This window comes from Haliaeetus leucocephalus, unplaced genomic scaffold (assembly GCF_000737465.1).
Source record: "Haliaeetus leucocephalus isolate CR32 unplaced genomic scaffold, Haliaeetus_leucocephalus-4.0 Scaffold284, whole genome shotgun sequence".
Classification (NCBI taxonomy): domain Eukaryota; kingdom Metazoa; phylum Chordata; class Aves; order Accipitriformes; family Accipitridae; genus Haliaeetus; species Haliaeetus leucocephalus.
The window spans coordinates 307,026-318,358 of record NW_010972720.1 but is presented as its reverse complement, the minus strand read 5'-3'; the positions used below and the strand labels follow the sequence as shown (position 1 = coordinate 318,358).

Genomic DNA, 11,333 nt, shown 5'->3' with positions numbered 1-11,333 from the left:
GGGCGGGGGGGGGGAGAATGGCAACACTGGCAGTCCATGATAGTTGCCTCTCTTTCCTCCTGTTGCCATGGTCCCTTTTGTCTGGCCAAAAGTACCTCTTCTTCCTTAAAAACAAAATTTGTCATAAGAGTATTCAAGATATAGAAAGAAGAGTCGAAAGTTTCATCCAGTGTAAAACACTTACTGCTTGTTTAAATTTGCTATTCAGGTACTGGGAAAGGTTACTGTGACAGGGAGTTATGTACTTTCTTGGCCTGTTCACTCTATCTACTTTGCAGTAGAGAAGTCCTGCTTTGAATCTTAGTGACAAAGATAATGCCAGAATGTAAAAAAGCTCAGAAGCAGAAAAAAAATAAAAAAAATCTCTATTAGCCAATGCTCTTCTCAGTCAGCAGAAATTCAGGCATGCCTTCAAATGACCTTTGACCATTGTCTCTGACCCTTATTTTATCTAAGATAGAACAAGTCTTATACGAAGCCTCCTTTTACATGCCCATCTTCTACCATTGATTCTGGTCTGTGAATGACATGTAGCCTTTCTACTGACTGGTTACAGAACTAATCATACCCCTCAATAACAGTAAAAAATGTAAGGAGAGAGAAATACCTTTGTAAACTGCAGACATTTTTTTAAATTTCTTTTTTTCCTGAAAGTTTATCATAAAAGTAAACCATGAAGTACACACGGTGTATATAAAGAGCAGCCGATTTGGATGCAGGGCAGTTAGTATCAGTGTATGTTAACACTACAGCAGAAAGATACTGGAGCACGCCATTACTGTGGTTAAGCCGCCTGCATTCAGACAATTAGGCTTATAGAACAATTTTAACACCTTGAATGGAGTGCACCCCAAATCTCCCCAGTTATTAATGCTAGGTGACCTCTTCTTATTAACCAAGAATAGTAGAGGGGAAAGGGCAAAGATGACAGAAAAGAAGTCAATGGACAAAAAAGCAAGACAGAAAAAAGGTGAAAATGTTAACCTTTTGAATATCCACAGGACTCACTACAGAAGCACCAACAGAGCGAGCTTCCTGCAAAGGTAGAAAAAAAGATCAAGAGGCAGAAAGAAGACCAAGAGGCATCCATGACAGTTTCTCAGAGTTTTTGTCAGGAGAATGTACTTTATGTGGTAACATAACCAAACAAATGCTACACGTTTCCGAATAGTAACTCTGGCATCTGAACAATGGAGAACGTGTACCTGGCCTTTCAAGCAGACTTTCTGTTGTGTTTTTTGTCTGCATCCAAAAAGTACAGATTACACACATAAAGAGAAGATGGTTTCAAGATAGTAGATGTATTTTTGCCTTGAGAGACTTAAAGGTCAGGACAGAATAGGATAAACGGAAGAGTTTAAAGCAGAGAGCACACATTTGAGAACTCTCAGCCTTATTCAGTATGGAAAAGCTGAGCAACAGGCATGTGATCCTCCAGTTTACTTCACTGATATATAACATATGACTTCTGTAATCAAAACCATCCTATCTTATGTATATTTATTGTCTTATATAGAACTTTTTAAAAGAGAATCACAGCCTCTGAAAAAGAAAAATTGAAAGAAATTTTTTATTTTCCTATGGAATTATAGAGTTATGTGGCACCTGTATAGCAGGCTCCTCTTCTGGTTCCTGTATATTGAAGACAGTTGCAGCACTGTCTGCTCCCAGCAATCGACGAGCCATTTTCTCCTCATAAGTTAATCTCTGGGGAAAAAAAAAAAGGGGGGGTGGAGGATGAGGATGAGGGAAAAGAAGAAAGAAAAGTTCTTATTTCTCATTAAGAACTACAAGGCAGTTAGTAAGCAGTGCTTTAAGTAACGTTAATAAAAGAGAACAGCAATATGTTTCTAACAGGAATTTTCTACCACAGTTTGTAATGCATTTTTTTTGCATTACAAATGGCTCTTCTGGCTTAAGCAACCCTTGCCCTGACTCTGCCATTTGTTTCCATCCTCTTGCCAGAAACTTGGGCAGGAATGAGCAATAGGAACTGCTTAAATCAGCATGGCCATCAAAAAAGTGCATGTCAAATCATCCCAAACCTTACTCCTAGTCATTCTGCTCAATTTTTACATTAGAACCACGTGGCAGAAAACCCTGCCAAAAATGCTAAGGAGATACTACACTACTTGATTATTTTGTCAAAAATATGACAGCTTTATAGAAAAATATATTCTTTAAGGTTTTTTATTTCTATTCTTCTTGTTCTTTTGGAAATTAAGGAGACAACTTATAAAAGACAATTTACACTCAGATGGTAAAGCAAGTTAAAAGAAAAGTGTACAATTCAATTATTTCATTATTAATTTTCCTTTGACATTCAATAACACGTTTCAGGCACTTAGACACTTTCTTACAAGTCAACATTGCAAAAAAATGCCAGTGAATGAAAGGCAAACTCATTACATGGTGAAATGCCTCATTTAAACAGAAAAATGAATGGAAATTGTAAAACATTACATCCACTTAATGCTTCCATTTTTTAAAAAGCTCATTTAAATTAATTTTTAAAATATGTCATATTGTAGCTAAACCAGCAGGCTGAGACTCATGAAAACTAAGTACCGATCTTGGCTTGGTTACAAATGTCTAAGCAAGTCATGAACTTTTCTTTGCTTTAATTTCTTCTGTGATGACTCCAAGTGCCCACAGCCATGATTACACAAACAGAATCACTCAAGACAGGATCTGCAAGGCAAAAGCCTCAAGGCAAGCACAAACCCAGAGTTCACTTGGTTCAAGCTCCCATATCATCTGATCACAGTTGGGTTTGGTTTTTTTTTTTCCTTGGGCCATGTGGGCTTTCTCAGGACATTCCATTCATTTATCCAGGCCAAACGTCTCTCAATTTCCAAAGCTCAGCCCACCTCCTTTGAAAAAATGGCAACTTATACACTATGGGAGTGATTCTGCTTAACTGCTATGGGAAACTGCCAAACCCTATGCAGTCAATGGGGAAAGGTAAGTACAGCAGCACTCCTTGCTCTGAACATTCTCCCTACTTCACTCCATTGTCCTTATTGAGAACCAGAATCCAGCAGCTGTGGAGTAGATAGTCTGACTCGTGGGCTGTCTTGAACTAAACCACCATAGTCCACATCTCAGACACAGTAGCAAACAGCAAACTTCCGAGCATGGTCCTGAGAAACCTAAAGCACAATACCTTTCAGTGACACAAAGGTCTCCCAAGGCATTCAGATGCTTTTGAAGACACTTCATTGACAAACAGGGGTGACAGTCTACATTTTTAAAATTACTTTCCTCTTAGAAGAGATTCCTGCTTCAAAGACATTTAAATCAATGCTTTAATAACTGTAATCAAGTCTTAGGAGAGTTGCTTCTCATCAACTCTGAGTGGGAAGAATTTGGTATTTTATCTTTTATGCATATGCTAAAATGCACAAAAATTAATGGAGAACTTTGCGGCTGTGCATTTCAATTGTTTGATACACTTGCCCATTTTACCTCATTTCTTGACTCCTCAAGCAGACCGTTAATTCTTGATAAAGTCTGTAAGTTAGTACTACAGGTTGTTTTTTATTCTATTGGTCAAAAAAGTCCTACAGCTGCAGGATCTAATGATGCCTGATTCCTAATGTGTTTGTTTCTCACAATGAACTGCCCTGTCCCCCTCCAATGTCCACTTACCACCTATTCCTTCCCCCATTGCCCGACAGCTGGGCAAAAGGTAGAATGAGCCTGGACTGATCAAGAGCTATGCATATGCTTACTGGCCAGCCACCCAGTGATGAACAGTCAAAAGCAAACGGCCTCTGAGGCTGAAAAAGCCCTTGATGTACAGGTTGTGCAGGCTTCTTAGGCGAATTCATCATCTTTGAGCCCTCCATTGCTTTGCTAAGTCCAAGTAAAGTTGCCCAACAGGAGAAGGAACAATAGGCCAAAATGTATACTATCATTCCTTATGGAAATGCAGCCTTGGACATGCAATTTAAAATAACAAATACATAAAATATAAAAATAATCTACCCACAATTATTTTATATGCAGCATATCTGAGAAACTACCCTTCATGCCCACTCCCATTCTCCAGGGTATTTTATGTTTTTATACCGGTTGCCCATTGTTCAAAAGGTCTTCCTTGAAGCGAAGTTTTCTTTCCAGATCCTGAATTACAGCATCTTTTGACCCTTGAATCTCTTCATCTGATGCTATCCTAGCAGTTCTGCCTGTTTTCTTGGGAAATCCCCTGCAAAACAGTACAGGAAAATTCATGAGCTTTCCTGAAATCATTGTTATTCAGAAATTTATCTGGAATCACTGCTATTAGCGACGAAAACAACATTGTGTCTTTGAAATTAGAGGTCTGGCACCTTACTTACTATGCTGTCCCTTCTAACTCACATCACTGATTAAATGGTTAGTTTAAGGACAAAAGTTGAAACTATGCTTTATTCATGCATTTGTTAAAATAGGGCTCAGGATTGCGTAGTGGTGGCTGTAAACGCCATACACTTAAAGAGGAAACTGATGAGCGATGGCAATAAAGCAAAGTGAGAGGAAACATGAAAGAGAAAGCATGACTAGATAAGTGGGGATGGAAGATAAACTAGTTTCCTGTGAAGTACCAGGTGGTTAAAGATCAGAAAGATGTTAAGACAAGGAAGTTAATTATTAATTTCCTATATTATTTATTAACTAATTCCTTGTTACAGCTTTGCAATACACAGTGCATAACTTCATGTTTATTCTTCATATCTCTGAACACATACCCAGAAGGCAACATGTAAATGTCATTTCTGAAAGAAGAGTCAGAGACTTCACAGGGTCTAGGTTACACTGGCAAAAAGAAAAATCATCCCTGTAAAGCAGTGTTCAGCAGCAGGGTTTCACAGCGGAATAGCAACCACTTGGCAGTTTGTATTCACAGGGCTAAGGTATTCCTCATACCAGTCTACAAGTTATGATTGCACATTCAGGATGTCTTGCTCTCATTTTCTGGAATGGCACAGGAAATTTTTTTCCAGTCTGCACTAATATTTAACACTTTTCAGTAATGTTATGATGGCTCTGTTGCTAGAAATGCCCAATAACGGTGGTTTCTACTGGAGATCAGCTGTTCTTACACAGTTGTGAAGAAATCAACATTGCTATCAGTATTTGAAACTCATAGCACACCCATTTCTCCAGTGAAGTCATACATTATCGTTTAAAACATCAATACTGATTCAACATTAGTTGGGGGGGGGGTTAACTTCATCATGAATAGGGCTCAGCCCATTACATGGGAATGACTTATGCAAAATATGGAATCGAATCAAATAAATTGCCAAACTCAGAGGACAGAGATGGAAAAAGTCAGACTAACATGTAAGGGGTAAACTTCTTTCCAATACACAACTTAATAATTTAATTACCAGCACCAAAATGTTAAACAAGAATCATACAAGATAACAAATTTTCTTGGATATTGTTTGGTACTATGTTTCCGTAACGTGGTTAGAGAAACTTCATTCTTCAGCAAGTGTTTTCAATGGTAATTTTTAGCATTAGTTAAAATGAAACAATACACATATGCTGTCAAAAGCCAAAAAGGAATTAAGTGAATAGATGGAGAAGACAAAAATTGGAAACATTTCTGTCTAAATTCCTAAAACATTTCATATTCTGTTACTGAAAGTAAATTTAAAATGGGAAAATGGTGAAGTTATTGTAAAAAGAACTGCATTTTCACATTAAATCACAGCAGAAGAAGAGCAGACATTTGCCTAATGTTGCAAAGAGCCAGAGAACAACATCCTTCACCCTAGAAACATTCAGCCATTAGCTGGAGATCTCAGTCACCAAGCAGAGTAATTGTCTCAGCGTTTCGCTGGGATCTTCTCAGTCACAGTAACAAAGAAAATCTCTTCCACTCTGTTTTGGGGAAGAAGTGAGGAAAACTATCCTTCTACAGGGAGATAAGAGAATGCTAAGAGGAAGTGGTAAGGTGTCTTCAAGAAAGAGATGCTTCAGTAACTCAAGAAATTTGGGGACAGTAAATGTAAAGGAAGATATGGAAGGAAAATGGACAGGAGAAAGTGGGAAGAGGGAATCAGAAGTTAATGTCCCACAGGAAGACTGGACCAACTGCTGGAAGGCTAGTGGGGAGGTGGCATCTGACTCTCTTCTCACAGTCTTTCCCTTCACTTTCCAGCCTCTTCCCCCACCCAGCCAAGCACTGCCATGGAACCGAACTTTGTTCCTTTTTAAATATGGACACACACACACAAAAAAAATCCGGCCAACTTCAAGGCAGCAAATTTCAAATTTGGCTTCACCTTGAAGAAGCCCTGTGCGAGCTTTTAATGGAGACGTGCATCTTACCTCAAAAATTCCAAGTGATACATTTAAGAAATAGTTTTCATTTCACATTCTTACAAATTTCATACTTGAATGATAAAAAGAGTCTTAGCAGAAAAAGGCCTGCTTATGCTTTCCACTCAATAGGCTGTAAAGGTAAAACGTATAGTTTACCCGAGAAAGTCACAACACTGCACAAAAAGAGGGGGATGGGCTAAGTGCTCTGGAGTGGATTTCAAGTAACAAGTGAAAGCATTTTCTGAATTATCAGTTATCTCTGAAAACAGAAAGCCCCAAGCAAACACACCCATTTTTCAAAGGGGAAGGAGAACCAAGAGAATTACAGGTCATTAAGTTCAACGTCCATACTGAATATAAGAAAACAGTATTACAGTCCATTTCAAAACAATGTAGGATAATAAGGAAATTAAAATTAATCATATCAAACCTCACATTTCTCTCTCTGTCAGGCTGAAGGGCATGCAGATAGGCAAAAAGAAATAGCTTTGATACACTTCAGTTTATGGCTTCTGAGTAAGCCTTCAGGAGCTGCAGTTAAGTTCCCTAGTAAATCAGGGAAACAGAGTCTGGCTGAAATTTCTTTTATATGGCTGCATAACTATCTGAAAAAGCTATTCAGAGAGGGTTGGGTTTTTTTCTTTCCATCAAACTGGAAGAATATAGACCAGTAAGCTCTTTCAAAGGTCTATGTATACTAAGTTCAGTACTTAGTATTTGAACCTTAACAACTGGAACAGTGAAATAAAAAAGCGTGTTTCTCAAATTGGCTGATGACACTGAACTTGCAGAGGTTGAAACTCATTTGCAGGTAACAACTGTCATTTACAGTAATCTTCATAATTAGTCTAGAGGTGGTCTAATGATGATGAAACTCAGGAAAAATGTTCAAAGCATGACAGCAATACAAATGGAAAATTAGCACTAACATATTAAGCCCCTCTCAAGAATCTGTGAGATTAAAACTTGGACAATAACACCATTATTTCAAAAGGAAAAGAAATATAATTCTGGGACACATTAGCATAAGACATGAAACTTCATTGTTTTCTTTTATTCCTTGCTGTTGGACACTGAATACAGTTTATCCACTGCTCTTCAAGAAAAATACAGCAAATTAGAAAGTTTTAGAACAAGAAAACTGTCAGATGGTTTTAAAACCATAGCTTTTGTGACAAGCTATGTCACACACACACACAAAATATCTTGTTTATTTAGGTAGGAAATGAGGAGAATTAAGATAGAGAGGTGAATCAAACATAAAACATCAGAAAATAGCTGGCATTCAATGATCTTCCGTGTCTATTGAGGAGGACAAGTAGACAACAGCTTGAAGAACAACAGGCCTAGCTTCGACAAAAACAATGTAGAGCTCTCCTTTCTCCACCCTCCAACAGTGACAGTTAAACACTAGAACAAGTCATGTAGGGAAGCTAAGGAATTTTATTTAAGAACAAGGTATGCAAATATTTCAGCAATGGCCTGGGGATCCCTGGTGGCTTTTAACAGGAGAGGCAGACACCCTAACAACCTTCCAGATTTCTGGTTATGTGCCAGAACATCCTGAGCTTTACCCAGAGGGTGTGGAAGTGTCATCCACGACCCGGTCAAGGCAACTTGACTGAACAATAGATTCTCTTCTCTTTACTTACATTTACAAATAAGTATTTAAGCAAGGAAGTAGTTGGTTTAAAAATGTAATTATAAAAATGAGTATCAGTCAAAATTTCTTCAAATGCCTTTAGAAAACCTGTCTTTCTCTTGCAGGACTACTTTAAATTAGGCCAAAAAAAAAAAAAAAAAAAAAAAAGCGACGTGAATGAGGAAATGTAATTCCTCCTGCAGATTCTCTATTTCCACCCCCTCTTTAGAATCTTTCTTTCTCTACATATATACACTTTAATATATGTACATAAATATATATGTATACATACATACCTCCACACCAAGTTAGCTCTTAAGACATACATTCTTAAGATGCATTTCAAAACAGCTACAAGGCAATGGCAAGAAATAGGAGGTCCTTGGTAAATCTATCCTCCAAAGCACAGCTCCATTCAGCTTGCGATATAGTTTACATGTCAAGACAGCCTGGCAGCAAACTTTCTTCAGCTGCTTTTGCAAATATTTTTCACCATCCTTACATGCGTTTATCTGGATGCATTAAGTTTGTAAGATTTGTGTCCTGCTTAGTGACTCATCATCTTTCTTTTCATCTTTTCTCAGGGATAATACCAAACAAAACATTCTGCCAATTCATTTATGTATTTGTATGTTCAGAAGGCATATTTCAAGATATTGACACTATTAGTCTTGAGCACACAACCACCACCACAAATGTGCAAAGAAACTACCAGCCTTTGAGAATCAGGCTGCAACTCACATAGATTTTAAGCACCTCTGAAACATGCATCACTTAAGTCACTGAGGGTCTGAATACAGATGTAGATAAAAGCACACAAGTCTGAATTCTTTTGGTCAGAAAGGGTGCAACAGAATTGCCAAAACTCAGTCATCTTAATTCATACAGAGATTTTCCACAGCAAAGATTTTTTCAACTTTGTCTTGGCTCTCCTTAGTTTTGAGCATTTGCCCTAACATTTGTTTAGAAAGAAGGCCAAACCAGCAGTACTTTTCATGTTTTAATTACACAGAGTGCTCGCTGGATGTGATTCCCTCTTTTCCTGTGTACCTTTTACAGTGTAAACAAGGGCAACAGGCTGGCTGTTGTTATCCTTCCAAGAACAAATTCCTGTTTGCAGCCAGTATGGCTCAGTTTCACAGAAATCCAAATCAATTCTCTGGTACTGAGGTAATCAACAGCAACTTGATTTTTCCTTTAAAACTAAAGCCTTCCAAAAATACAGCTAATTTCTGCCCACTTAATACATTTTTCACTTACTGTAAGAACAAAGTTACTACAAGCACTGTAACAGGTCACAAACTTGGAAGCTGCAGCTGCATATTAAAATCGCTTTAGTCTGATCTTGTCATACAAGCTGTGGAGACCAGGAGTCAGCTCTGTTCAGTAATGTGATGTTACATGCATCTGAATTAAGGGAATGCCTGAGGCACAGACCTGACTAAGGATGACTTGTTCTAAATGAAACAAAGGTAACAAAAGTTCAATTATTTCTACCACCCAAGAAAAGGTTATGAAACCGTAGTTGAAAAAAATAAATAAATCATGCCTCAGCATTGGATAGGATCAAGACTGAGATGAATAATATATATTTCTGAGCAAGTTGATCCTTCTTAATGATTAGATAACACAGAGAACAACTCAGCTACAAACTGCATGCCTACCACAAAAATTTATTTTTCTAAGGCTTATCTTTAAAAATGCATTTTTACTCATTAAAAGAAGAATTACTTCTTTTTCATTCTCCTGTTTGAACTGAACTTCCCTACTTGAGCAAGTTATCCCTCTGCCTCATGCTGCACTGGTTACCATAGAAACACAAGTGCCATATGCTTTTCAAAGTATGTCCACATATTTGGATATAAATTTAAATAATACTACCTATTCTGTAACCGATAACCTTATCTGCATTTATGATTGTTACCAGCTTTATGCTAAAACTGATGGCCAAGAAGAAATCACTAAAGCACTGACTGCTCCCGAATGTAGAAAAGGCTGGCACAGTCCTCATAGTCCTGAAATCTTGAAAACAAGTTAAATGTCAGAAGCATGTGAAGAAAAACTTACACTGGACTCAGAAAAGGTAATATATCCAAAATATTACCCTTTATTCCAGTTGATGAAAGGCTACTGGTTAAGGTCTCCACAACTATCAAGCACTGTACTTGGCTTCTACATTCACAGATGTTTCTGTGGCATTCAGATCTGCTTAAAATAAGGAAGTTATAAAATTAACTCCTCTGAAGAAAAAAATCTGCAGACCAAAAAAAGCTGCAAAGCAATGCTGCAAACAGCCTGCCTCTCTTTTCAACAGAGAGGTATATGTACTAATTCCCTTAGTTAAGTTCACTTGTCATCTTACAACATTCTTAAGCATCTGCAAATACCATTTAGAAAAAGAACTGGATAAAACCATCTTGAAAATTAAGAATTCCAGATGCAATGATTGTCAGGATACAGTAGATCAGTTATTTTGGCAACTGTCTGTGTGTCTCCATGTTAAATCCTTGATCTCTGCTTTTGAGCAACTTTAACTGATTAGATCTGGGGCACAACCTGGATTTCAAAGTTCAAGAAGAACAAACATGCATTCATCATATTTCAAAAAAGCTGATATAGACACGTATTTCATGATAATCACGTGCATAGGTGTTACATTGTGCAAAAACAAAGCCCCCAGTATGAGCCGCTTCTTAGCACAATCAACAAGAAGTGATCTGATATCGCAGATAAACCACTCAGGTGTTGGCCTAACAGCCACTAGTAGTATTTGAGCCATGGGAAAAGAAGGTGCAACACAATAAATCAAGAAATTTTAAACAAAAATGGTCTAATGGACAGGAGCAATAGCTTAGGAAAATTGGGGGTTGGGAAGGAATGCAAACACTAATATTTGCTAGAGTTTTTCCAGTTACAGAAATACTTGTCTTCAGATATATTTTCCTGAGATCCCAGGATAACTCCAGATGTGACTGAATAGGCAGCATACAGAGATGAGGTGAGCTCCCTCAGAAGCAGGAAAACACCCTGACCTTTCCTCTCAGTTTGATGTTGAAATTCTTAATCAAGGTACTTCCTCCTACATATCGCTACTTTCACATCAATCATACTGTAGGTAACCTCCATTTTTTTACAGTTGTGACAGACATAACTTACAGGAATGGTAAAAGTAAATGTCCAGTCTACATAGGACAGCAATACAGTTGACTCCAAAATGAAAGCTGGCATTTGTACTGGGAGACTGTTGAAAGCTGTAAGATAAAAAGATGGAGAAGTGTAGCTTTTCCTCAGAGTTGTGACCATCATTGCTAACTGATTTAAGGAACATAAGGGTTACTAAAATATTTGCTTCAGTGCTATTTGAGACAGA

At 37.7% G+C, this 11,333-nt stretch overlaps 1 protein-coding gene across 2 annotated transcripts in view; it reads right to left on the bottom strand.

Annotated features, from left to right (window-relative positions):
• PALLD (palladin, cytoskeletal associated protein) overlaps positions 1–11,333 on the bottom strand; it is a 215,056-nt gene that overhangs the window by 21,831 nt on the left and 181,892 nt on the right. Inside the window, exons 13-15 of one of the 2 annotated variants that reach the window (XM_010569938.1) lie at positions 4,075–4,210; positions 1,606–1,707; positions 985–1,035 (exon numbers count right to left, since the gene is read on the bottom strand). In XM_010569938.1, the coding sequence (XP_010568240.1) occupies positions 985–1,035; positions 1,606–1,707; positions 4,075–4,210 (289 nt within the window). The remainder of the gene's footprint in view (positions 1–984; positions 1,036–1,605; positions 1,708–4,074; positions 4,211–11,333) is intronic. The other variant, XM_010569939.1, reaches the window with a different exon arrangement.